General features: G+C 44.5%; 1 protein-coding gene across 5 annotated transcripts in view; it reads right to left on the bottom strand.

Annotated features, from left to right (window-relative positions):
* The window catches only part of LOC142575097 (tyrosine-protein phosphatase non-receptor type 11-like), a 251,453-nt gene that overhangs the window by 59,675 nt on the left and 163,936 nt on the right, over positions 1–27,842 (bottom strand). Inside the window, exon 12 of one of the 5 annotated variants that reach the window (XM_075684091.1) lies at positions 8,961–9,702. The exons of the other annotated variants lie outside the window; for them this stretch is intronic. Coding sequence (XP_075540206.1) covers positions 9,500–9,702 — 203 coding nt within the window. The 3' untranslated portion in view covers positions 8,961–9,499. Of the gene's footprint in view, positions 1–8,960; positions 9,703–27,842 lie in introns of those variants that run through there. 5 annotated transcript variants of the gene reach the window in all.

Consider the following 27,842-nt stretch of genomic DNA (forward strand, 5'->3'; position numbering starts at 1 on the left):
TGAAAAATGCATCCCCAGAAGTAAAAAAAGTTAGCATATGCAACATCCATCCAACCTCAACTTCAATTTGCTTCAGCTATCTGGCACCCATCTCAAGATTATTTAGCTGCTACGCTGAAATCAATCCAGATTAGTGCCTCCTGCTTCATTGTTTCACAATACACATGGTATCTGGCGTTGGCTAGCATTCCTAGGGCTGACCCTGTGCCAAAGAGAATACTGGGGCGGCCACTGGAGACGGCCGCCCCAGTAGCTTGAAAGGCATAGCCCACATGACGTCAATTGAAGACATGGGTGCGGCTCACACCTTAGGAAAGTAGGTAGACATATTTTGGTTAGCTTTTATTTTTCTTACGATTTCTACATTTCAAAAAAACTAAATTAGTTTCCCCCATGTTTTCCCTGGCTTCACTGTTAGCTTGCTCTAGACGGTTGTAACTACAAAAAAATCGAGCCCCTCAGTTTTTTACTCCCCACACCCATCACTTTGCTAAGGCAATCAACTGAATAATTAACGTTAAAATATTGCAGCATCATACTGCACCTTTTTTTCCTTCACTTCCTCCTCATACAACGAATGTGGTCGGTAGCACTTGCTTAAACCACCATTGTGAACTACCTCATGTGTAAGTCACAGCCCTCCAATTGCACATATAAGGTATGTCCAAAAAGTTCATGCGCGAGTCAGCAAAAAAAAGTGCCAGAGGGTGTAGTGGCACCACTCTCTCCACTTGACCTCTAGTATGTGATGGACTGCTGTATAAAAAGGCAGAATTTTGTGCACGCACTTTATACACGATTTTCTTTCTGTCGAAATAGAGGTCCTTGAACAGATGGAACAAAGGCTCAATATCAAATTTCTTGTGAAATTTGGCAGAAGGCTGAAGGAAAGGATGCTCTAAAGAAAGGTGAAGGCTGCGAAGACCCCAAAGATGATGCAAGATCAAGATGCTCCTCCACCTCGTGCAAACATGAAAACATCAATCATGTGCATTCTCTTGTGCTCAGCAACTGCCAAATGACTGTTAGAATTATATCTGAAGTACTTGGTTTGAGAGAGCCGTCCGTTCACTGGGTTCTGATAGAAAATATGGAAAGGAAAATGGTCAGTGCCAAGATGGTGCCAAAACTGTGAACTCCTGAGCAAAAGCTGCGATGAAAAGAATGTTGTATTGAGAACTTCAGATGACAGCGATGACTTCTTGCAAAGTGTTGTTACCAACAAATAAACTGATTTACGAATATGACATCGAGCTGAAGTCTCAGAGCAAGCAGTGTAAAGAGAAAGACGAGCCAAGGCCAAGAAAAGTGCAGTACAACAAAGCAAAAATCAATGCATATTGTGTTTTTGAGTGCCATAAAATTGTACATTAAGAATTTGTATCTGAAGGTCACACTGTCAATGCAGCTTTCTATGTGGAGGTCCTGAAGCATTCAAAAGGATATGTGCACAGTGTACGACTAAATTTGTCAAAAGAAGGGCTGGCGCTGGATTGTGCATCACAATAATGCCCCAGGGCATACTGAATTGACAGTGCGTGCGTTCTTGGCACACAATTCTAATGCTTCAACACCATCCCTACTTGCCTAATTTAGCCCACTGAAACTTTCTTTTTTGTTTCCTAAATGCTAACTGGTAGCTCCAAGGGTGGCGTTTCAGGGACAATAATTCTAAAGAAAACGACACCACTACTGAAGTGCTTAACAGAAGAGGACTTGCAAGGTTGCTTTCAGAAATGGAAGAGGTGGAACCAATGTATTGTGTATAATGGGGAGTATTTTGAAGGTGACCACATTGATGCACCTGAAGGTCTGCGAACTTATTTTAATGCGATTATCATTCTTAGGGTACTTCAGCACTTCAAAGGGTCTGTCTTTTTGTCAATCCATTTCTAACCGTTTTCGCACCAATTCGGGTTACTGGCACTCCATAGTCCAAGGGTTAGAGCATCAGGCTGCTCTGCTGAGGAAACCGAATTTGCAACCATTCGTTGGGCCCACTTGGGTACTAGGGTAAGCAACATTCAGCATGTGCCAGTGATTGGTTAACCCAATGGTTAACCCAAGTGGGCATGGATGCACGACAGGAATGATGGCCTTACACATCTTTTTGTTCATTCCACAGTTATTCGGTGCCCTGGTCCTTGGCTGGGAATGTCATGCTGTTTCTCGTCACGGTGGAGTGCTCTGCAACGGTTCGTTAACCACGGAAGTAAGTTTTCAAGACATCTGTGCCTCGCCTGCCTCATCTTATCCTGGCGACTGTTGCTTGCCACCAAATGAGATGCTCCCTGTAGACCAGTGTCTCACTGGCAACGGTACAGTTGGTGACCCTTGCAACGAAGCTGCGATGGCGGGTGATTTCCCAGCTTCCATGTCTCTGTGCGCTGCCGCCCTTCTCTGGCAGGGCAATTGCGTTACGGGTCACTTGTCACCTGATGTGTACTGCGAATCTTCAACGTCTTTGGCTGGGCCAATAGCGAGTCAGCTTAAAGCCGGCACCCTGAACGAAATCTTCAGTTGGCATGGACGTACGACAGGAATGATGGCCTCACACATCTTTTTGTTCGTTCCACAGGTCATTTGCCTTTCCATATCAAGACTAAAATCCAACAATCCATTTATAATCATGCTTCCATGGCCAGAAGCAGTGCTTGGTTCTTTTTATTCTTTGTTATTGCTTTTGTGCGGTGGCGTTCAGAGTAATCCCGGTCCTCCGAGGGAACAACGATCAGATACATTATCTGAAGTTCTGAAAACTTTACGCGATTTGAATTAAAGGTCTAAAAGAATGGAGGATAAACAAAAAGCAATGCTGGACACTATTACAGAGTTAAAAACGCATCAGGAAACTGTGGCGGATACGATATCTGAAATTAAAGAAAGACTTGCGACTGTAAAAATTCAGACCGGTAATTTTGAAAAATGGCAGCATGAACTCGGTAACGTGCGTGAAGTGGTTGGGAGTATAGCAATGGACACTGCATTCCTACGCTCCCGATTGGATGATGCGGAAGACCACTCTCGTAGGAATAATCAACTTTTTTATGGTTTAATGGACATCTCCAATGAGTCCGCTGTTCAATCGGAGCAAAAGATACTGGACATTCTAACTAACACTCTAAGTCTCAGCATAACTATAGTAGGATGCAACTTTAGAAAAAAGGGGAGGCCCCACCCAGATGACAGAAGCGCGACAGCCGATTGCCTCCGCGACTAAAATAATCCCGCTCGAAAAATCGTGCTCCTGAAACGCGTAATTCTCGGTATAAATAAAGACTTTTGTATTTTGATGACTGGTTTAGTAGAGCTCTCATGTGCTACAGCACATGCCGGATCGCGAGTGAAAAATAACCCTGTGCCTTCTACAACGTTGCCCGTCGTCTGCTCTTCAGCTTCATTGCAAGTGACAAAAGTAGAAAGAGCAGCTCTGCAAGGCTTTTGCGCTTGTTCACATGTACACGTTGTATCTACTACTCGTTTTCCAAGTTTAAAATGAATCAGTTGCTATTGAAGAAGTACTTATATAAAACAATGCATTTATCGCAACCATTACAAACCTGGGGCGAGAATACGGTCGAGGCAGGAAGGAACAAAAATGCTTCATTCATCGTTTAAAGTAAGTACTCTTGGTCATAAATAGCATAAAATTTATATTTTTTGGTTTTGTGTTTTCACAATTTCACAGCACGCATTCTACAGCTTGCGCTTGCAGTTAGCACTGGTGGACAGCAATCAATCGACGGTGCTGCACAATGCTCAAACATCGTCGCTAGACGCTCGGCTATCTCACTGCTGACAATGATCGTTCACGCTAGGTTGACGGCGACTAATCTTTGCGTAGAAGGCTCCTTCTGCTAATATTTTCTGTTGAGACACTCATAGGTTTGTTTCATGCGTGCACACTTTTATGATTTCTCCTGAGAATGGTTTTGCTCCATCACTTCACCCCGTCCGACGAAAAACGCAGAGACACAGTACACGAACACACCTGCCGCTAACAGTAGGCACCAGTCTTTGGAATACTTTTCTGTCGTAACTTCACTCAGGAGCGAAAGAAAACAACATGGAACAAATACGCAGGATGTGTATTAATAGCGGTTGCCACGGGATCCTGTTTTCAGGCAAAGCGTAGCGCAGCGCCAGCGATGCTTGCTGCAATGTTCCTTCGCCAGATCACGGCTCAGAATAAACGCACACGGTACAAATGCCGCATCGTAAGCCTGCAGTAATATTTCCAGAATGATAGACCATCACAAACAGTTCTGTAATTCACTCTGACGAGGGGCTGAAGCACACAGCTGACGTGACCTCGCCCAGTTCAAAGCGTGCGCGGCCATCTTCTCCGTCGGCGGAGTCAACGGCTGTCCGGCTCATGAAGTTAGTCCAGAGTGCGCGCCCATTGGTGGATGACCGTGTGCCTCCGCCTCCGAGGAGTAAACGCCCCCTTTTTTCTAAAGTTGTATCCGACTATAGTGACAGCATATCGCGTGCACATCGTATTGGTAGGTTGACTCCAGGAAAGTCACGTCCATTGATAGTAAATTTTGCTGCCTATAAAACGAAAGAAGAAATATAATCGAACCGTCCCATGCTAAAAGAAATCAGTATCTCTGTTAGTGAAGATTTCAGTCCCGCTACACGTCACACCAGAAAGACTTATCGAATACGGAAAAAGTCAGAATGTACCATTTAAATTAAGATATAACAAGCTGCTAATTAGTAGAAAATGCTATGGATACGATGCCACTGAACAAAAGGTCTATGAAATGAAGCCGTTAAGTAGTATCCCAGATGATGCTGCAGCGTCTGTCCTAGCCGTAAGATCAGGCCGCAATGTTCCAACAGCGCGCCCATAGGATAACGCGAGGGGAAGGGACCTCAATCCTATAATATCAAGACTACCAGTTCTTTTTACTAATATTCGCAGCTTCTTACCTTAAAAAGATGATCTCTGTAGCCTAATAAATGATTGTGATTCAGACATAATTGCATTAACCGAAATGTGGTTGACGAGTAAAGTAACAAACTCTTGAGTTATTACACTGTAATAAAATATATAATGTTTACCGTACTGATTGTGCTAACACACTAGGCGGTGGTGTTTTAATTGCTGTTAATGAATACTTTGACTGTTTCCTTGTAGCCATGCCATGTAACATTGAATGTGTATGGTGCTGCATTTCTGTAAATTTTAAAAAGGTTGTGATCAGTGTTTGTTACTGACCACCATCATCAGCCCCTACTTTTTGCGATAGCATGTATGATTGCTTGTGCCAGATAAGTGTTCACTTCCCGGGAGCGCCAATATTATTTATGGGCAATTTTAACTTCCCAAACATTTTCTGGTCAGGCACGTGTCCTTTATTAAATACAACTTCCGCAGAATCAAAGCATTTTGTAGAGATATGTGCCGATTTCAACTTGGTTCAGGTTGTTACTTCCCCTACACGTGTAACGAACACCACATCCTCTCTTTTAGATCTTGTTTTAACGTCATCAACAGATATCATATCTAAGGTTACACATTCAGCCGGCTTGAGCGATCACAAAGTCTTGCATTTTTTCATTAGCCTGGCAATTCTACCGTCCCAAAACACTATTAAAACCATTTGTGATTATAAAAACGGCAACTCCACAGCTACCAACTACGAACTTGCTCTCTTTCTTGATAATTTCCTGCCTAACGTTGCTGAGCGCTCACTGGATACTAACTGGAATATATTCAAAGAAAAAATTCTCGATCTTGTTAACAAGTTTATTCCGAAGAGGTGCGTTTTTTTCTAATAGCAATGCTTCGTGGTATACTGAATCTTAGAAGTGCCTATCTAACAGAAAAAAACTTCTTTTTCGCACAGCTAAGTGCATGCAAAGCCAGGCTAAATGGTCTGCCTAAAAGAAGCTGCCTCGGCCTACTCATCTGCAATAATGAATACAAAATTTTCTTTTTTCAATAATACCCTTCCGAACATGCTCATAAATAATGCAAGAAGCTTCTGGAATGTAGTAAGGCCTAGTGCATCTAAAATTATATCACTTAACACGTCTTCTGGCGAGCCTATACCTCGGCAGCACTGCGCTAAGATTTTAAATAATGTGTTTATAAAAGCTTTCACGCCTTCAGCACATGATAACGACCTTCCAAGGCTATCATGATGCAATTTTTTTCCTATGGATCCCGTAATTTTTAACTCTATTGGCATAAAAAAATAATAGACACTCTTAAGCTTACGTCTTCTTGTGGAATAGACGAAATCACGACCAAATTTCTAAAAAGGACTAGTGAGTATTCCTCTATCATCTTAGAGAGCATTTTTTAACATTCGCACCTGTCTTCATACTTGCCTCATGACTGGAAAACAGCAAAGATTATTCCTATCCATGAATATGGCGAAACTCAAGCTCCTTTTAAATACAGGCCCATATGAATTACCTCAGTACCGTGCAAAATTATGGAGCACATCATATTTTCTAACCTTGCCAACTTTCTTTAAAAAAATAATTTTTTCCATAACAGTCAACATGGCTTTCGCAAATTCTTGTGAGACTCAGCTGGTAACTTTTGCTAATGACTTACATGTATGTCTTGATAGCAGTTTTTTGACTGATTGCATATTTTTGGATTTTTCTAAAGCTTTTGACAAGGTCAAATATCTACTGCTACTACACAAACTAAGCGCACTCAACATTGACCCGAGACTACTTAGCTGGATCCAATCGTTCCTTTTGTCTCGTTCTCAATTTGTTGTAACTAATGCATCCACATCTAATGCGGCTCCAGTTGAATCCGGTGTTCCACAAGGGTCTGTTCTTGGTTGTCTTTAATTTTTTATATATATTAATGATTTACCTCATAACATTTCCTCATAAATTTGTTCATTCGCTGACGACTGTGTTAAATATAGAAAAATAACTAATGCATCTGATATAGCTACCCTTAAATACGATTTAAATAACATATCTAATTGGCGCCTCACTCGGTGCATGGAACTCAACATTATTAGACACAAATCTATGCAGATTTCTCGTTATAACACAACTTGCCGTACCTACGCCCTTAATGACTGCCCCCTTCAATCCATTACATGTATGGTGTTCTTCAACCGTGCTCTTGGGACAAAGGAACGACAACACAGTAGTGCAAACAATCACGAGGGCATTTATTGCACCTTTCATAGATCAATGCCTGCTAGCCGAGTTGCTATCCACAAAACATGCCGATTGGCGCGCGACAAATCTAGCAGTCCGGCTCACCGCGACCGGACAGCGAGCGAATATGTTCGCCCCATGCTGGATCCCAACGCCTGGTCATTCGCGTGTACGGTCACGCAGACGGTGGCGCGTTCCAAGGCGGCCACGCGAGACGGTATCGCAGAAGCATGGGTCGGCGCACGCGCGCGCGGGACGTCCACGCTGTTCGCCGACCCACCGGGGAAGAGACCGCCTGTTCTCCCCTGCGTCCCCAAGTAACCCTGCCGTGCAGCGGCATTAGCAGCGCATCACTCGCGCCATCTCTCGCCCTGCGCCCCAACCACATCGACCGCCGCGGGCATCACGCAGGCCACGCGGCGAAGCCGGATTACAGGAGACGCGCCATAGGGGACGCGCGAGAGTCGCGCATCCCCACACATGCTACCGTTATCTTGGCATTCATATAACTAGCGATCTTTCTTGAAAGCAGCATGTACAATATGTAATATCTAAAGGTAACTGCTCCTTAGGATACTTGAGAAATTTTTCACTTGCGCCTGTTTTATTAAAACGGCTGTTGCACATGACATACGTCTGCCCCCAATTAGAATATGCCTCATCCGTTTTAGATCCTCATCAGCTCACATTAATTAACAAAATTGAATCAGTGCAAGATCGTTCTGTCATTCATCTTAGCTAACTACCATCACACTGCTAGTGTTAAATTACTAAAGAGTACCCTTCAAATCCCATTAGTACCTCTTCGCAGAAAGGAATCATGCATTTCCCTTTTTCACAAAATTTACTACCACAACGCATCTCTCCGCCCTCTTTGGATTCAACCTGCGCCTTATTATTCCGTTCGTTGTGATCACTTACATAAAGTTAAGGTACCCCGTCATGACACCGTCGCATGCTCACAATCATTCCTTCCTAGGACTTCAGTCGACTGGAATAATCTACCTACATTATTAGTACATCATTAGTAAGCATCAGTGACCCCACTCTTTTTAAGAATGCACTAATCAACAAAAAATAATGTATGGTGGCAAATGGCATAACTATCTACTTATTCGTGAACATTGTCTGCTAGCTAAAGTGTACTCTTTCTGTATTTTCATATTATGTAAGTCTGTTTTATTTGTTATGAATGCATTACTAGTTTTTTTATATTGCTTTTGTTTCTTGGAAATTCCTTGACCTAATCCTTTATTTTTTGCTCTTGGAATGTATTCTCGCCCCTCCCCTCTGCAATGTACACTTACGTACCTTGAGGGTATCACAAACTAATAAATAAATAAATAAACAAACAAACAAACCCGTCTACACCAACTTTTGCTGCATGTGCCACTACGTATGTAGGTGACACCCTTAACCCCTTAGCAGTTTTGGACGAGCCCTGCTCATTCCACCCCTTACATTCGCAAAGCATTTAGGACAAGTGCAACTCGTCCTTGCAGCATTTGTCCACCCCTTGAGCATTTTTGATGAGACGTTCGTCCGCGGCTTAATTGGTTGGCTTACACCGCAGCAATTGGTGTAATTGTGGCTGGTGCTAATAAGATTATAAAAACGCTGAAATGTTCGGAACAGCCCAAAGAAAATGTCGCGGGGAAAAAAGTTGTTGTCATGCCTTATGAGCACGCGTTGTCACATCGTTTTAAGAGAGTACGGGCCAAGTATGGTGTGAGGGTCGTTTTTTCTGCTCCGATGAAGCTGGGTAAATTAGGGGCAGCAGTTCAGAGGAAGCAGGAAGGCGTTAAACAGAATGCTGCGTCCAAGGTAAATCATGTCAATAAGTACATCAGTTGCAAGAAGGGCGCTGTCTACCAAATTCCTTTATCTTGTGGCCAAACTTACATAGGCCAGACAGGCCGTTGCATCAATATTAGACTAATGGAGCATGCCAATTCATTAGACAAAAATGACACTAACCTGGCAAAGCATTGCAGTATTTGTAAATGCGTACCTTTCTTTGACGATACAAAATTGTTATTTTTTCATAGTGACAAGACTACCAGAGAAGTCGCTGAAGCATTTCATATCATCAGAAAATCTAATAGTTGCGTTAGCAAAACATCTTTAATCTTGTCAGCGAAAGAAATGGCATTGCTGCATAAAGAGTAGATTGCAAGGCAGGTGCTACGCGTGCGAATGTTGGCTGTCCGGAGTTTGTATCTGATCATCGATGTATGACCAGGCGCATGCGTGCCCAGTTTTGTACGTATAAATGTTGACTTCTTACTTCAAATAAATCAGTTGTAAGTTCAGCGCCGTGTTTGTCTCCTCCTCATTATGGTCCTGTCGTTTAGCGCTGTTTTAATTTTATTGTTACCATGCAACACCAACTCGCCCAATCCGCTGCCCTTCTGCAGCTTAATCGGTGTTTTGGACAACAGATGGCAGTACATGACCAGTGATTTCTTCTGCTGGAGAATGTCTCCTGTGTGGCAACCTCTGTTTGCAAAATTGTTTTCAATGGAGGCATTAGGTGTGTCGCTGGCCCGTCTTCTGGAAAAAAAAGAATTTCTTCGTCATCTTCTTCTTCAGACTATGAGGGCTCAGACATAGAGGTTTACATTGTTTTAGGAAGCGAAGACAAGTGTGATGATGACTCAGGTCAAAAGCTCCTCGGACGAAGACAAAGAGCAAAGCTAAGAAGACAATATCACAAGTACACGTTTGTGGACTAAATTTAACATGAATAGCATTCCGGCAAAGCCTCTACTGTTTTGTTTTTCTGTACCTTGTAAGAAGTTTATTCTAAGCTCAACAGCTGAATTTCTTAAAGATATCGAGCGTTTTCTAGAAGGCGAGCCCGTTTTGATGATAGTTGATGAAACCAATCAGAAAGCCACTCTGTGTAATCCCTTGCTTCAAGCTGTACGCCATGCTGCCAAAGCTCCCTTCTAGTCAAACGCACTGCTAACAAACACAGCTAATGTGACAAAGACTAAAAATTACTGTATACACTTCCTTCCATAACTTTTGTTAATTACTAGCATAGCCTCCTCTATACTCTCTGCCTGTCAGCCTAACCCGATAAGAATAGAGCAGCGCCATCGTGGATGTTGCACGGTGCCGCTGTTCTCATTGCTGGGGGTGCCACTGACGTAGGTGTCGGGGCCACCTCGGCAACGAGTGCGAAGTCGGCGAAATGCGCTGTCTAAGCGGAGCGCCGCTATTTGCCACACGCAGAATATTTGCTAATAAATATGCATTACATCCCTCTAGTTTATTTAAAGGGCTGATCTATCCTATACACATAATGGCTAATTATGACATTTGGTTGCCGAGGCATGTGAAGTATTCGTCATTTCATGCAACGTGCATACTACACAGATCATTACACAATTAATCCGCAATGCTGTGCTTTTTCTGCCTATAGCTATAATAAATGAGGATTCATAAGACACTCATGAAAAGTGAAATTCAGGAGCACAGGAAGCAGTATATATATACAGGTTTGAAATCAAAATCAGCTGACAGCTAGAATAAATGGATTCATATTAACTAAAGTAAAACAAAATTTATGCGCACAGGTAGCAGTATTATTTACAGGTTTCAAACCAAAAGCAGCTGCTCTACAGTTTCATACATTTTTGCGAAAGAGCCTTCTGGCTGAATGGCTTGTACAAGTCATTCTTGTCCATTACTGCACTGCCATAGTTGACCAGCAGTGGCCTGATGAACCTGGTTGTCACGAGTTCAGCCCAAGTTTCATGGTGTCCTCTATCACTTACAGGACACTTCAGGAGGTGTGATCTGGAGATAGCTGGCCCTGCTGCATCTGTCAGGGTCTTTCATGGCTTATGAAGTTGTGGCTTCTCCTTCAAAGCTGCTTCCACAAATACCTGCAGTGTTTCTAAAATGTACAGCAGCTTATCTGACAGATAAAGTAGCCCCCCCCCCCCCCTGTCCTGCAGCCACATAAACTGCTGGAGTGGCTGATTAGTAGGTAGCTTTGTAATAAGCACACAGCACTTCTCACAATCCATTTACCACCCGAGCTATGTACCCGCCTACATAAACATAAACAGTAGCAGACAACTGCAATGTAGGGAGAGCTGCAGGGACACTCTGCCCATTTAAGTGCCCAAATACTTAAACAGCTGCTGCTGGCAGCTCATCAGTGGTATCGGATGCCTTTGGCAATGCAGCCGTAAGAGCTCTGCTATGCTCCTCATCTTCACGATGCAGCACATTGCTGTATTCCAAGGCCGCTGCGATACCAGTCTTCAGAATTTTCTGTAGTGCTGACAGTACTGAGCACATGTCCAGTTGATCATTGCAGCCCAGTGATCGCCCCAGAGTTCCAAATAAAGACTCAATAGGGTCACTACTGAATTTTCTGGTGAGAATGAAGAACTTCTGGTAAAATAAAAAGTACCGAATGCAGGCAGCAGTTGCGTATGTTGTCAGCATGAGGGCTTCATATGTTTCCTGTCAGAAACCCACGTGCATAAGTGGCATCTTTCTTAAATTTATCTGTGTACAGTGGAAAGGTCACCTCCAGCCATTCAAGCCTGTGATCGTTTGCATCATCGAAGTGCCTGAGCACCTTTACTCAATATGTCGCTGCTTATTGATTATGTCATGCAGCAGGAACCAACAATAGACGTTTTTCATGAACGCTACCGCTGGTCCCGCATGACCAAACGAAGGATGGCAATTGTGTCCTGCTGGTTGTCTTAAAAGCTCGAGGGCAGATGTGACGTCAGGTGAAAGCACCACCATGGCTCGCTTCATGTTCATTTTCTCAATGTTGTTGGGAAACACATTTCCTAGTTAAATTTCTTACAGGCTTTACTACCCATTCTGTCTGCATTTCATATAGCCTTCTTTCCGAGGTCCTGAGCAAGAAACTGCAAGCGAATGTTCTTCAATATGTGGCGATAGTCGAACCTTAGAAAAAGTTGTCTCTCTGGATCACATGGATGTTGCATTTCTGTAGGTGAGGAATCCACAGCAGAGTTCTTTCACTGCACTGAAGTTTACTTTGCGACTGTAGCTGACAAGGCGCACCATTATGAAGCCGACCTCCTCAACCTTATCAGGAACATAGTGCATTAGTTTTGATAGTTGCTTGCCCTTGAGTCCTTTTGTAAAAAAAAATCTGACACGGGTACCCTGTATGAGGTGGACAGCAGATTAACAACAAAACAAAGCAAAAAATTTGCCAGTACACACTATCAGTGTTACTGGCTACATCCATGTCTACATGGCCAACAAACCAATCTTGTTGCTTACTGTATTGCAACTTTGCTTTAATCCTTATTTCATCGACAATCAGGGAACAAGCTCTAGACTGTGGAGAGTTAAGCTTCTCCAGCTCAGATTTAAGTCAAACTTTTACAAGTCCATTCAAACCTGTATCTCCAGAGGTATTCCCAATGAAGTTTTGAAGCGTGTTTCTGCTTGGCAGCTTCATTTATTTTTATTTTATTTATTTATTTGTTTATTTATTAGATACCTGCATCGTCCATGCGGGCATTACAGCAGGGGGGATTACATATTAAAGGAAGGAACAAGTAATCACATACATAAAGCACGATAAAACGCATCATTGTTTTCAATATTAACAATGTCAGGCGAAAGAGCATTCCATTCTCTGATAGACCGAACAAATAAAGAATACCTAAAGACGTCACCCTTGAAAGGAAACTCGCGGACTTTCAGCTCATGGTCGCGTCTCAACGACGTATAAGTAGGCTACTTAATATATCTTTCTCTCTCAATTCCTGTTTTTGAATAATAAACAGCGTGAAAAAATTTCAACCTCAGGTTTTTTTCGCCGGTCTTTTAATGCTTGCCACGATAATTTAATTTTACTTTCTGTCATACTTAATTTTCTACTATAGTCATTAAGAACAAACCTAGCTGCTCTATTCTGCACTCTTTCAAGCTGTTCTGTGAGATCAGCCGTGTACGGATCCCAACAAATACAACCGTAATCAAGTAAACTACGAACATAAGTGAAATACAATTGCTCTTTTAATTTATTCGCTATTTGATTGAAGTTACGGCAGAGGAAACCCAATGAACGTATTGCCTTATTTTTAATATGCTTAATGTGCCTGTTCCACATCTTAAGTCAGACGTCATTAAAATTCCTAAATATTTGTGTTCGTCAAGTTTCTTTAACGCCATATTACTTAAGGTATAAGTGCATGACTGAAATGCGCGCTTCCTTGAAAAGGTGACGTGAACACATTTTTCAACATTTAGTGACATTTCCCACGTATTGCACCACGTTCCTATAAGGTCTAAATCAGTCTGTAATAATGAAATCTCATTTGCGTTATCTCTGACTCTATAAATGACAGAGTCATCCGCAAACATTCTAAATGAAGATGTAAGATCACTTTCAATATCATTAATAAAGAGTAGAAATAAAAGGGGGCCTAAAACTGATTCCTGAAGAACAGCTGAGGCAACTGGAACATATACAGAAAAGAAACCGTTGAGCACCACAGACTGCTCTCTTGCACGAAGATATTCGGCAATCCAAGCTATGACACTATTGTCCAATTTGTAGGCTTTAAGTTTTGAGATGAGAAGATCATGTGCAACAACATCAAAGGTTTTTTTGAAATCTAGAAATATGCAGTCTATTATTTTGGTTTTGTTTATTGCTGAGGCCAGATCATGAAAGAATTCTACTAACTGTATAGAGCATGAAAAACCTCGTCGAAAACCATGTTGCCTAGAGCTTAGAATATTGTGCTTAACTAAATGCGACATGATTGAAGTATCAATTATGTGTTCCATTAACTTGCATGTGATACTTGTTAAAGATACCTGTCTGTAGTTCTCAACGGCACTTCTCGATCCGCATTTGTGAATGGGTACAACCCGTGCCAGGTTCCAATCACGCGGTAAACAAGACTCAGATAAACACTTTGTAAATAACCGAGAAAAGTAAAAACACAATATTCCAGAACAGTTTTTAAGAATCGCTGCCGGAATATCATCAGGGCCACAAGCGGTCGTCGGCTTCATCTCCTGCAGAAATTTACGCAAACCTTCTACACCAAATATAACCTCAGGCATTTGTTTAATGTCCATTTGGCAGATCACATTAAGAGTGCGAGAACGCTTTGGTCTAAACACTGACAAGAAAAAATCACTAAAAAGTTTCACTTTGTCTTCATCAGCATCAATTATGGTTTCAGCTATTTAAAGGGGGGATAGAATTGTTTTCTTTACTGTTACACCTAACAAATCTCCAGAACTCTCGGGAATCTTTGAGCAACTTCACACCAAGGTTTTCGAAATAAGTATGCTTGGCCTGCTCTGTAAGATTCTGAAAGCTTTTTTTTCAAACATTTCAGTTCTAACCAAGTATTCGGGGACTTCGCTCTCCGAAACTTGAGATAAGCTCTCCTAATTTTTTGTATTACTGTGCGCAGCTGATGATTAAACCAAGGCTTATCCTTTGACCGTTTAGATGAGGTAACATGAGTAGGAACAACTGTATCGGGCAATTCAAATAGCTTCTCTTTAAACAGCTTCCATAACTCTTCAATGCTCAATTCATCAACTACTGCATCAAAGGTAGGAAAATATGACTCAAACGATGAAATTATAGCCCCAAAATCAGCCCTCGTATACACGTAAATCTTTCTGGGTTCCTTCTTCGGCACGGACATATATTGAACGTTTATATCAGCAGTAAAAGCACAATGGTCACTTAAGCAGGGAAGTACATTCACATTTGTTAAAATGTTCGGGACATTACATAAGAGCAAATCAAGTACGTGACCTGTGCCGTCGCTCCGTGATGCATCACGAATGTACTGTTGAAACGTAAAATCACAGACGAGATAAAAAAAATGCAGAGTACACATGGCAGGTGACCGACGCTACAGGGTCATCACACGACCAGTCTATACTCGGAAGATTAAAATCTCCCCCTAGTATTATGATATCGTTCTCAAGCGTATGAAGGAAAGTAGACAGCTGAAGAAACTGGTCGTATATGTTCCGGGAGGACGGTAATATGATCCAATAACTAGACTTTTCCCATTAGATAGCCTCACTTTGCAAAAAACTCAAGATCGGCTGTAGAACCTTCCAGTGGTACACACGATAAGCTTGAGCAAACAAAAATAAATACCCCTCCCCCTCTTGCTCCTCGATCGTGTCTGAAACAATGGTAGCCATCTGGAAAAATTTCAGAATTTCAGACGCTCGAGTCCAACCATGACTCGGTGCCAATAACTATTGACGGCTCAACTGATCTAAGAAGGATAAGGAAAGAATCGACTTTATTTCTTATGCTCCTGCAGTTTATCACCAAAACGCTGAGCATTTCCTTTATGTTAGTCACTGGTGATGGTCACATCTGCTTCACTTTGTTGGTCACGCTATCAATCTGATATCGTTTGTTGCCCATGTATAAGGTATCAAACTTTAGTACTGCTTTTACACCTTCTTGCCGATTCTGTTTCGCAAAATTCCATAAAAGGCTTCTTTTATCCCTCACCACACGTGAAAAATCTTCGGAAATGCTGTAGTTCGTGCCCCTTAACTAGCGTGCATTATTTAACACTTGTTGGCGTTCTTTAAAAGAGGAAAACTTCACTATAATTGGGTGTGCTTTATCTGCTCAATAGGTTCCTATCCTGTGAGCGGCACTCAATTCCAACATCATTAAGTTCCACTTTAGTGCGGCACAGGTTTGAGACAAGTTCACCTGATTTAGTTGCGTTTTCGCCAGTATCACTATCTTGAAAACCATAAAAAAGTCGATTATCCCGCCTTTGACGATTGTCAATATCGTCAATTTTTGAACCAAAAGTCGACAATGTTGCCTGAAGTCTTTCTTTCCTGATGTGTTCATATGCCTTGGTAGAAAGGTGCCCTGAGCACGATGCAATGGCGTACCACATCTTCCGACCACATTGGCATCTTTCGCTTGTAGTTCACAATTTGGTTTAATAGAAACACTGCAGCAATATGCTTCTGATTGGCTTGCTCCTTAATGTATGCAATGTTGCCAAATCCAGAGTCGTCTTTTAAGTCTTTTCAGCTGTTTTATATTGATCGACTGTGGTGCGGGGTCTCTCTATTTGCTTCTTCAGGACTCTCTCCTTCCTCCTCCATTTTGTTCTTTTTACTGCCAGAAGGTTGGCAGATCTGAGGTCAGCTTGTGTTGTTTTGTCAGCATGAACAATCAGTGCTTCATTCCAATTTGAACTTATGCAGCATGAATGCTCTTGTGCAACAACAAAAAAGTTGTCACTTGGAATTGGAGAGCACCCAGCCACATGACTAACATCAGATACCGACACTTCGGGAACTGAATTTTCGTCATACCTCTTGCGTTTTTTTGTGGGCTCATCTTGGTTGTGCTGGCTCTCCAAAGCTAATCTTTTTCTGATGCTTTTGCTATTTCTTTGATTCAAGGTACAAGTTTGCATGTACGACGGGTAGTTGGCGAACACAGAGGGCACAGTGCACTTCTTCAGACGGCGCCGTTTGCCCTCTAAGAAGGCAGAGTCTGTGAAATGTTTACTACACACTCTCGAATAGTTCGAGAAACAGTTCAGGGCCCAGTCATCTCTTCTTATCTTTTTTAGCCACAGCTCGCACAGCACAGCTTTGGTAGAGATCTCGTGGAAAGAGACGCCAGGTTCCTTTTTTTTCCCGTCTTAGTGACACAGTGCACACAGCAGCATGCCATCGCGATCTGTAAATTGAAGGGGGAAGTGGCTATCCTGACCTTCATTAAAACCCCCTTTACCAAATTTAATAAAACTTCACAGCCTTGTTCAGTTTTCTATGCTTATTCCACATATGCAATTGTTTTTAAAGTATGCCAATTGGTTCCTAAGCTAACTAAAATTAATTTGCATTATTTCTGGGACAATGGCGCAAAAGCTACTCATCAAAATTTTGCTTTAGGCACATAGCTGGATACTAGGAACCATAAGCTTCGCAATGGTAGGAACAGTTTTTTGGTATAACAATTATTAACAATTATACAGCACATCAAAGCTTTCTGTTCAAAATGGGTTCAGAGTGACTGTTTAATGTACGGACAATAAAAAAATTTTAAAACTGAGATACAAAGATCTGGTCCTACCAATATGTGCATTATTCATGTAGCTCAGTACTGCAACAAAAATTACAATTATCGGTGCCCCGATTACTGCGAAATCGCTCCCGGAAGGATGCAAATATTAAAAAATTAATGTTTTGAGAAAATGGTCAGTAGCCACCAGGGATGTAACCTGGGTTCAAGTGAAGCTCCTGGAGTATGGCAGATGAAGCTCTCTCGTTCACCGAATTAAATTTCATTACTGCCTCAGCCACAGGAGCTTCAACAGCAAAAAGCGAGGCATGCTGTTTCTTAGGTGCCAATGCCCAAATCATGGAATGCAAGCATTCTTTATTGTTTTGGGTCATGCTGCACTGGCATCTTTGAAGCAATTTTTCTTCTGAGAGGCACTCATACACTGGTAGAAGGGTTTGACAAACATGGACAGGCAAATTATATCGATGCTTTGGGTGGGCTCATTTTTTGTTTGCGCAGCATTTTGATGGCACCAAAGGTCTGGACCAGATGGGCAAAGACTGTGGTTTGAAACCTTGTCGCTTGACGTGATGTGGTGGTATGTTGCCATCACAGCCTTCTGCATAGCCTTCACATTCCCTTTGTTGGATTTTAATGCCCATCCATAGTAGGCAGTGACTTTGGTGATCACGTCACCTGTCAATTTTCCTTTGTCACCAAGTGTTTCGAAAGCAGAGCACTTGTGTTTGGCAATGAGAGCGCGCAAAGCAGTCCCCATCCTTTTTTAAACTTGATTCACGCAATCTTCCTTCTCGACTGGCACAAAGCCATACACTTTGGCTTATCTGAGAGCAAGAAATGCGTGACTATCACCATCTGAGAGGACTGTGATGTACCTCAGTTTGCACAGCTGAAGTGACCTCTGGAACAGCATAAGCGCCGCTTCAACTTCCATCCCCCTAGCTTTTCTTATTCAGTATTTTTTTGGCACATATGGCTCGCCTTCCCATCTTTGTAGTCCGGGTCACCAGATTTCAGGCCATGCACACGAACAGCACAGAAGTTGCTCAGGACAACGTAGTCGAGCACAAGTCCAGAGAACAGTTCGATGACCGTGCTGACTCCGATGTGCAACGAATGGCCGCACGTCATCCCCGAGCCATCATTGGATACCGCTATATTCTTGGAGTTCGCAAGTTTCAAGTGATTATACTGACACGTGTACTTGTCTTTATCGGGCGACACATTTTGCCGCCTAACAAATGTTATCGCACAGTGCGGGACACGCCTGCATGTATCCGAAGTTTTTGGAAAGTTATCGATGCTTCTATCCGCAGTCTGTTGTCGCCGAACCTTGGGTTATCTGATTTCATCGCTTGACGCGAATGGTGTAGAACTTTGTACAAGGCATGCGGGTCCCGACGATTAATCTGGAAAATTCGATGACTACTGTATAAAAGCCGACGCGCTTGACCCGCTGATCAGATTTTCGACGATCGCCGAGCGTGTTCGCCGCTATCGTTGTGCTATAAGTGTAGCCTGTTTTTTGGGCACAGGTTCGCCCAATAAAGGTTAGTTTTGTCGTTCACAGTATTGCTACTGTGTTCTTTGACGTCACGACCACGTGACAATACAATGACTTCACTGATAGCGCACACGTGCCCCTCACCTTCTGGGCAGCAGACGCCGACGCCGGTGCCAGCTTCTGCTTGAGATAGCCTTGCCACGTTTTGTTATGAAGGCCACGGTGCGAGATATTCATTGCAGCAAAAACGTAGTTCATCGTTGTTTGTAGATTTCCAGTGCTAGCCATCGCACGAGCAGCGAGAATGTTCACTACGAAGGGGTAGAACGTTTTGCTGTTTTTCACGTGCGGCGAGCTCCACTTGGAAACAACATTGCCGCAGTTTTCACAGATGGCAACAAGCTTGACACCAAGGCTGTATTCTCGCTCCTCTGAGTCAAAAGTCACGGAGCCACCACAGAGACTGCACTTTAGATGCGAGACCAAAGCGCTTATCGCTTCTGCACTGGTAACATAAAAGCGCGACCCCACCTCCGCCAGCCCGTCTGCACCGTCATTGACGCTCGTACACATGTCTGATTTCCGCTTCATTGCCGAAGTCCCCGCAGTTTGTTAGAGGTTTCCCTCTGCTTGCTTCTGCCGTTGGAGCAATTTCGCTGGCTGCACTATCTTTGTGTCATGCCGAACACTGCTCCTGTGATCTCTACCGGCTGGCGACGTCGTTAGGCCTGGCTGGCTCTCACCAGGTTCATTGCATCTCATGTCGCAGCCGCCGCTTGAAACCGCCGGTGGGTGGTCATCGCTGTGTTTTTCGGCAGGGTCGGAGCACTTTTCGAAGTTGTAGCATGCTCGCTTTCTTTTCTTGCCAAACCAGTTTCAAGTGGCAAACTTCTGACATTCTGACATCACTACACCCTATGCTAGCGGCTTTCAAAATGGCATCGCAGTTCACTTTTCAAGCACGTCTGTGTGCCGTAGCAGACGAGGCCAGCCGCCTAAGCCAACTGTAAGACTTTACTTAGTGATGTGCACTGAATGGGTGAATGGGGTCGCACGCTGGGACTTTTTTTTTTTTTTTTTTTTTGGTGCAGTATTTCCAAATAGCGAATAGAGGGACGAACGAAAATGTGGCAGGAAATCAAAGAAAAGAAGTAGTTCTTTCCAACGCGACCAAGATGGTCATGACAGCATACATTGTTCAGCAGTGGCAGGGCATAAAAAAAGCCCCCTTCTTATGCTTCTTTCTGTCAAAATATAGCTCGCGGCAGTTACATAAATTAATATTGTGGCTAAAATATTGATCCATGACGGCGGAAACTTGGTCAGAACATGCTGCAGTATTTGTATATTATCAAAATGTCACTTTCAAAAAGCAATTTTTTCGAGATTTTTTTTGGTCTCTAAGACCTGAGTCCCCCCTTAAATATTCTGACTATTAGCAATTTGTTCAAAGTTTGTTGCGCTTCATCTGCACAAAAAAACTAGCTAACCACACTTGACCAACAAGTGAAACTGAAATCTGCATTACAATATTCGATTTCACTCACTACATATTAACGTATGCTTACAACGCTAATGTATGTAACCTTTAACATGCAGTTGCTTAAATACTTGATAAAGCGATGCGCTGCAAAGAAAACATGCATAGAAACACGTGTATCACGGTGTGTGCACATGCTGGCCAGGAAGCAAATGCAGCATCATAATATTGCAAATTCAGGCGCAAAGTTATTGGCATTGCAATAGTGACGTGACTGAATGATATCAATTTTTTTTTTACGTCATAATGAATCTGAGCAAGAGTTAATGCTTCATTTTGTTGACCGAAAAATGCGGAATGATCACTTAACAACGACGAAACTAAAGCTGTCACTCCGACGTCTGCAATATAATTTTTAAGAAATACTTACAGGTTGTTGCAGTCGTGTAGTCCGCTACATTCAAATGCAGTAAGAGAAGCGTCAAAGTGCCAAAGCAAGAAGCAATGATGGTGCATTAAACGACAAAAGCACGACAAAAGAACGCCGACTGCATCTGGCTGCAACACTGCGCCTGACTTGGCGGAGCAGCGATTCCTATGTCGCTGTCGCCATCTTTTGGCAGCTAGCAGCGTAACCTCTCGATGTTGGAGGAGAGGCAACGACGGCCGCAAAGTGCGTCGTTGCCAGGCACAGAGGAGTATAGAAGAGGCTATGCTACTAGCAGGTAGTTGGTGCTTATATACTAATGTGTACAATAAACTTCAGTATGCTTCTTTTATTTCTTTTCATATTTACCAGTATTTGTTTTTTCAGCCTCGAAAACCTGGTTTTTATAAAAAAGATATTCACAATCAGCAATAAAAAAATTTGGTGGAACCCATCTCACAATGAATGCCTAAAATAATGAGCTTATGAATCAATATGGCGACACAACATAGTGACAACATTAAAACAAGCTATGTACGAGGCGTTTACTGACATGGAATTATTCTTTCGCGTTTCCCTAAGAACATTCGGTGCTATCTAGTGCCGGCACCGCCATGCCAGTGCGTGGCCTCCGAAATACATGGCACGCCGGTTCGTGTGAACACCTGGAGACATGTCAAGAGGAAACCAGGCTTTTCTCGTGCACTTCTTTCTGGACACGCAGCGCCATCTAACGGCACTGCCGAGAAGTCCGCACATGGCCTCTGAGAAGAAGAACCATGGCAGGTCAGTGCCTGCTAATGCCGAGAATCGTTCCCTCGGTTGTCGAACACTCAGTGGCACATACTCAGTGACCCAAGTTGGCGAGAGGTTCATTGAAGAGTGACACATACCCAGTGCATGTGTGGCGCAGCCTGCTAATGCGTCAGGTTGCTGTCCTTGAGGAACCCTTGTGGCATAGGCTCGATTCCGCTCAGTGTGAGAAATTTAAGGGATATTTTTTTTTCACTGCAGAGCGGCGCTTGCCTAATTACCAAAGTTGGCATCGAAGACATTCATTGAATGGGGGCACGCATCTGCCGGCACATACCCAGTGACCCAAGTTGGCATCAAAGAGGTTCAAGACTAGCGCAAACCGAGTAGCTCATACCAAGTGCTCCAAGTTGACGTAAAAGAGTTTCTTCTAACTACATCACCTACCCAGTCCTGTATCTATAGTGAGCCATATCGGTGCAAAACAGGTTCGTTGAAGAGTGGCATGTATCTAGACACTGCCATGTACTCAGCGACCCAAACTGGTCCGACGGTTGGTTTCGAAACCTGTTGCCTCAGCACAGCAGCCCAATGCGCTACCCATTCGACCATGGACTACCATATAGTGTGGAATATAAGTCAAGGTTTTATCCAAAATATATTACTAAAAGGTCACCCCTCGACTTATATACCGGCCCTTGGCACAACATGAATAGTCGTCTGGCAACATGTAGGAGTGCAGACCTTTCGGCATCCGCATCGTTATCGCCTCCTTGGTGACTGACGCAGACGCGGCCTACGCAGTTGGACCGACGCCATCTTCCCTTTTTGTTCAGCGATCGTTCCTGGCGCTGCTAATTTCCCAACAACCCGCAAAATGAGTACGAGTACTTGACGTCAGTTCACCGCGGCGATTCAGAAGAAAGTCATCGAATATGCTGAAATGCATGGGAACATGTCTGCCCAGCGGCAATTCGGCGTGTCGGAAAAAAGCGTCTGGTACTGGTGAACGCAGAAAGTCAAGCTGTCTGCCTGCAACGCGTGGAAGACGTCCTTTTGCGGTCGCCGCGCAGTGCACCCGGAGCTCGAAGATAAGATGGCGGATTTCGTCCGCGAGCATCGTGCCAGATCTTTGCCAGTGACAGCGGAACTCATCCGCATCAAAGCTATTGAGATCGCCAGAGAATCCGGACTGCCCAAGGAACAATTCGAGGGCTCCATTTATTGGGTTCAGCGCTTCATGCGACGCAAGGGATTTGCACTTCGACGGCGCACATCAATCTGCCAGAAGCTGCCAAGGCATACGAAGACAAGCTGGTCGAATTCCAGCGCTATGTTATCCGTCTCCGGCAGCAGAATGGCTACATGTTGGGACAGATCGGCAACGCTGATGAAACGCCGGTGTGGTTTGACATGCTGTCGCCCACCACAGTGTGCGAACGCGGCGCAAAAGAAGTCAAGCTTCTTTCTACAGGGAACGAGCATTTGCGCTTCACGGTGATGCTCGCGTGTACTGCAGACGGCAGAAAGCTGCCCCCGTACATAATATTCAAGAGGAAGATGCTGCCGAAAGAGGCTTTCCTGCGGGATGTTGTCGTTCGCGTGAATGAAAAGGGCTATATGGACGAGGCCCTCATGCTCAATTGGATTAAGACCGTCTGGAATCGGCGACCCGGCACACTCCTGCGGTGTCCGAGCATGCTCGTCTTGGATGCCTTTCACGGGCACTTGACTGCAGGTGTGAAGCAAGCACTCCGCGACAAGAGGACGGAACTCGTCGTCATTCTGGGAGGCATGACCTCAACACTTCAGCCACTGGACGTCGTGCTCAACAAGCCCTTTAAAGACCGTGTCCATGAACAATATAATCAGTGGATGGCCGGCAACAACCCGATGACCCCAACCGGCCGGCTGCGCAGGCTGCCTCTCGCCACTGTGGATACATGGGTGTCGCAGGCTTGGTGCTCGCTGCCCGACGATATGGTGGTGCGGGCATTCAAGAAGTGTTGCACTAGCAACTACTTGGACGGCACCGAGGATGACATGTTGTGGGACGCAGCCAGCGAAAAGCAGTCGTCTTCGGATGAGAGTTGAGACAGCTCAGTCGAATGAGCAGGTGACGACTCTGGCGGCACCACTAAATAAAACAAAGTTTTGTGCCTTATAATTTTTATGTTGACTTCTTTGCTTCAATGTAAGAGGGTCGACCTATATTCCACCTCGACCTATATTCCGCATTATACGGTACGCAGTTGTAACAGAATGGGCTATCGCGCAAGTGCGCCGATATCGTTTGCCACTTCTTTCCCTGACTCTCCTTTCCCTCGCTGCCTACGCAAGTACATAAGCGTATGAATAAACGACCAGTTGGTCATTCTTTGCTCAGCAACAAGTCCCCTCGGTCCGTTACTTCAAACATGATACATGGTGTCAGAAGTGTTTGTCTCGGCAGCAGAATGGACCCCGTCAAGTTCCCGGAGCCGTTGCAGTTTTCCGGAAACGTGAGAAGAAACTGGCTACTGTTTAAGCAGAAGTTGGAACTCTACATCACAGCGACGTCGTCAGACAAGCCAAGGAAGGAAGGTGTAAAAGCAGCAATACTTCTCAGCACCGCAGGTGACGATGCCTTGGATGTGTACAACAACTTCGTGTTTGCTGAAGGTGAGGACAAAGAAGATTATCAAACTTTGGTCAGGAAGCTTGAAGAGTACTGTCTCCCCGAAGGAAATGAAGTTTATGAAAGGCACGTTTTCCGCCTTCGAGTGCAGGACGAGGCAGAACCATTTGAAAGCTTTTTGCGGGATCTCAAGAAGCAAGCGAAACTCTGCAACTTTGGAGAGCTTGAACCATCCATGATAAGGGACCAAGTGGTCTTTGGTATCAACGACAAAAAGCTCAGGCAGAGGTTACTTGGCAAGAAGGACCTTAGCTTGCAGAAAGCTGACCAAATGTGCAAAGCAGTCGAAGTTTCTGCGCAGCAAAATGCATCATGGTCGAAGGAAAGGCTGCAAGTACACAAGAGAAACTGAACGAGACAGCAAAAAACAATATTGATGCCGTCAATGCGGAAGAATTCATGTGCCAGAAGAATGTCCGGCTCGCGGAAAGATTTGCTACGCATGCAAGAAAAAGAACCACTTCACGGCATGTTGCAGAAGACGCCAGATAAACCAAGTCGACGAAGCACAAAAGGCCGATGATAACTTCGATATCCTGAATATCGGCGTGTGCGGCATAACTGATGGCGCGGGAGCAGATTGGACAGTTCGCGGCAAGATAGCTGGCCAAGAATTGCGATTTAAAGTAGACACTGGCTCGCAAGCCAACCTACTACCTCTGTCTGTGTTCAGGCATGCCAATCGAGCAATGTAGCCAAGAAAAAGCACAGCAATTTTAACGGCATATAACGGAAGCATTATCAAGCATGTGGGAGTCTCAACAGAAGTCCTGAGCATAAACGGCCAAGAACGTCACATTACATTTTTCATTGTGAAGAAAGGTCGCCATGCCATCATTGGTCTCAAGGCATGTCAGGAATTCGGACTGATTCAAACAGTGAATGCAGTAGACTCAAGCGAAGAAGGCGCTCCCCAGCTGGCTTTTCCCCACCTATTTCGCGGAACCGGCTGCGTAAGGCGACTGTACAAGATGGTACTGCGACGGGATGCCGTTCCAGTGGTGCAGCCTGCCCGAAGGGTACCGTTGGCGATAAAGGAACCGCTTCGTGAAGAACTGAACTGCATGGAAGGGGAGGCCTCTATCATTGCGAAAGTGGACGAGCCTACCGAGTGGGTAAGCCCTTTAGTTGTAGTAAGAAAAAAGGACGGCCGGCTTCGCATATGTTTGGATCCAAGGGCCATAAACAAAAGTATAATGCGTGAACATTATCCGATGCCATCCCGGGAAGACATTGAAAGCGAAATATCGGGCGCAAAGTACTTTTCTCGGCTTGACGCAAACGCTGGTTTCCATCAGATACCATTGGACGAAGCTATGTCGCACGTGTGCACTTTTGCAACGCCCTTTGGGCACTACAGGTTTTTAAGGCTGCCGTTTGGAATCTCTTCAGCGAGCGAGGTCTTCCAGAAGACATTAACAGAAATATTCGAAGGCCTGACAGGAGTACGCGTATACTTGACAACATTCTGGTCTGGGATGACTCGACAGAGCAGCATAATGAAAGGCTTCGAGCCGTACTAAAGCAAGCGGATCAAGCTGGGCTGACGTTTAATGAGAAAAAATGTGTATTTTGCGTGACGCAGGTAACATTTCTTGGTGACGTGATCGGCAAAAACGGTGTTCGTCCCAGCCCAGACTTAATTGAGAGCATACACGCCATACCACCTCTGAAGGATAAGCAGGCGGTTCGAAGAATGTTGGGCGCCGTGAATTACTTTCGCAAATATGTACCCTCACTCAGTGAAAAGACGTCATTACTTCGTGGCCTTATGAAGGAAAGCGTGGTGTTTTAATGGACATCAGCGCACGCGCAGGAGTGGGCTCAGATCTGCGAAGCACTGATACACCCACTGCTTCTAGCCCTCTTCGATTCAAAGAAAGAAACGAAGGTAACGGCAGATGCCTCGGGAACCGGCATTGGTGCCGCCTTATTGCAAAAGTACGGGAACGACTGGCACCCAGTCACGTACGCATCGCGGGTTCTGAGCGAGAGTGAAACACGGTATGCTCAAATCGAAAAGGAGGCGCTCGCTATAGTTGTTGCGTGTGAAAAGTTTCATCAGTTTGTGTACGGCCGCAGGATCCTGGTCGAAACTGATCACAGGCCACTGATTGCTATTGCTCAAAAAAGTGTTGTGGACATGCCACCAAGGCTGCAGCGATTTTTCATTTGTCTCTTCAAATATGATTATGTCTTGCAATTCATCCATGGAAAAGACTTGTTGCTCGCAGATATGCTGTCCCGTGCTGCCACGCTGCCTGGGTGCACTGAAGAAACGGAAGACGTGGATATCCATGCAGTTCAAGTGGTCTCGAGCCTTGTAAGCACAAGAATAAAGCAACGACTGGAAGAAGAAACTCACACGAATCCGTATTTAAGCAGCGTTATAGAACAACTAAACACAGGTGCGACCATTCAAGAGGAACTTAAGCCGTTCCTATCTGAGTTGGCGGCAGTGGATGGCGTACTGCTAAAAGGAAGCAAGATTGTCATACCAAAAGCCATTAGGGCCGAAATTCTGCGGCGGATACACGAGGGTCACTTGGGACAGAACAAATGCAAGGCCAGGGCATGTAGGCTAGTTTTTTGGTCAGGACTCGGCAGTGATATTGAGAACCTGGTACGAACGTGCCATGTGTGTCAGAAATATGCCTACAGCCAACCGAGCGAGCCCCTGCCACTACGGCCTACACCGGAACGACCATGGCACCGTGTCGGAATTGACCTGTTCCAATACGCAGGGCACTCGTACGTGGTAGTGTATGACGACCACTTGAACTTCCCAGAGGTTTTTGAAAGGTTGGCGGGCACAACAGCGACGGAAACTATTTCTAAGACATCTGCCATATTCTCTCGCTATGGCATTCCTGCGCAAGTCTGCACTGACAACGGGCCCCATTTCGCTTCAAGTGACTTCGCTGTTTTTGCAAGACGGTAAGACTTCGAACATATATAACATCCAGCTCTAATTTCCCACGCTCAAACGGCCTAGCCGAAAAGGGGGTACGGATTGTTAAAAGAATTCTCAAGAAAGCTACGGAGTGTTGTGAGGATTTCTGGTAGGGCCTTTTGGCTTATCAATCGTCGCCCTTAGAAGATGGACGGTCTCCAGGAGAGTTGCTGCAAGGTCGTTGTCTTCGGACAACTGTTTTCGAGTTCAACACTGATGGGGGATACCCTGTATTAAAACATCGGCAATCATTGCGGGGCAAGCCAATATCGCCTCTTGAAGCAAGAAACGTTGTTCGGATAAAAAATGGGAACTGGTCACGCAAAGCAACGGTGCTTAAAGAAGCAGCGCCATGTTCGTATATGGTCCAAACTGAGAACCACCAACAGCTGAGGCGCAATCGACAACATTTGCAGAGAACAGACGAGCACTGCGCAAACGTGAATGACTACGAGAGCAGCCGGGAAGACACTGAGCCGGAACCGAATAACGTATTACAACCGATCGAAGACTTTGAACCGGTAAGCGATGCAGGTGACACTGCAGCAGCCGACCGCTGCTCAAGCCGGCAAATGACCGGGGTTCCTGACTCAGCCGGGCAACAAGACACACCGGGAAACCCATCCGCACTGCCAACAATTCGCCGGTCTACCAGATCCCGGACGGAGCTGAAGCGTCTTTGCTACGACGGAAACTTTCGTCAAGTCTGCTAGCTTAATTTTTTGTGTGTGTTTGTTTGTGTGAAGACAAGCAAGTCTCAATTGTATGAAGAAAAGATGTATCAGAATGGGCTATCCCGAATGTGCGCCAATATC

Source organism: Dermacentor variabilis, chromosome 3, assembly GCF_050947875.1.
Source record: "Dermacentor variabilis isolate Ectoservices chromosome 3, ASM5094787v1, whole genome shotgun sequence".
Taxonomy (NCBI): domain Eukaryota; kingdom Metazoa; phylum Arthropoda; class Arachnida; order Ixodida; family Ixodidae; genus Dermacentor; species Dermacentor variabilis.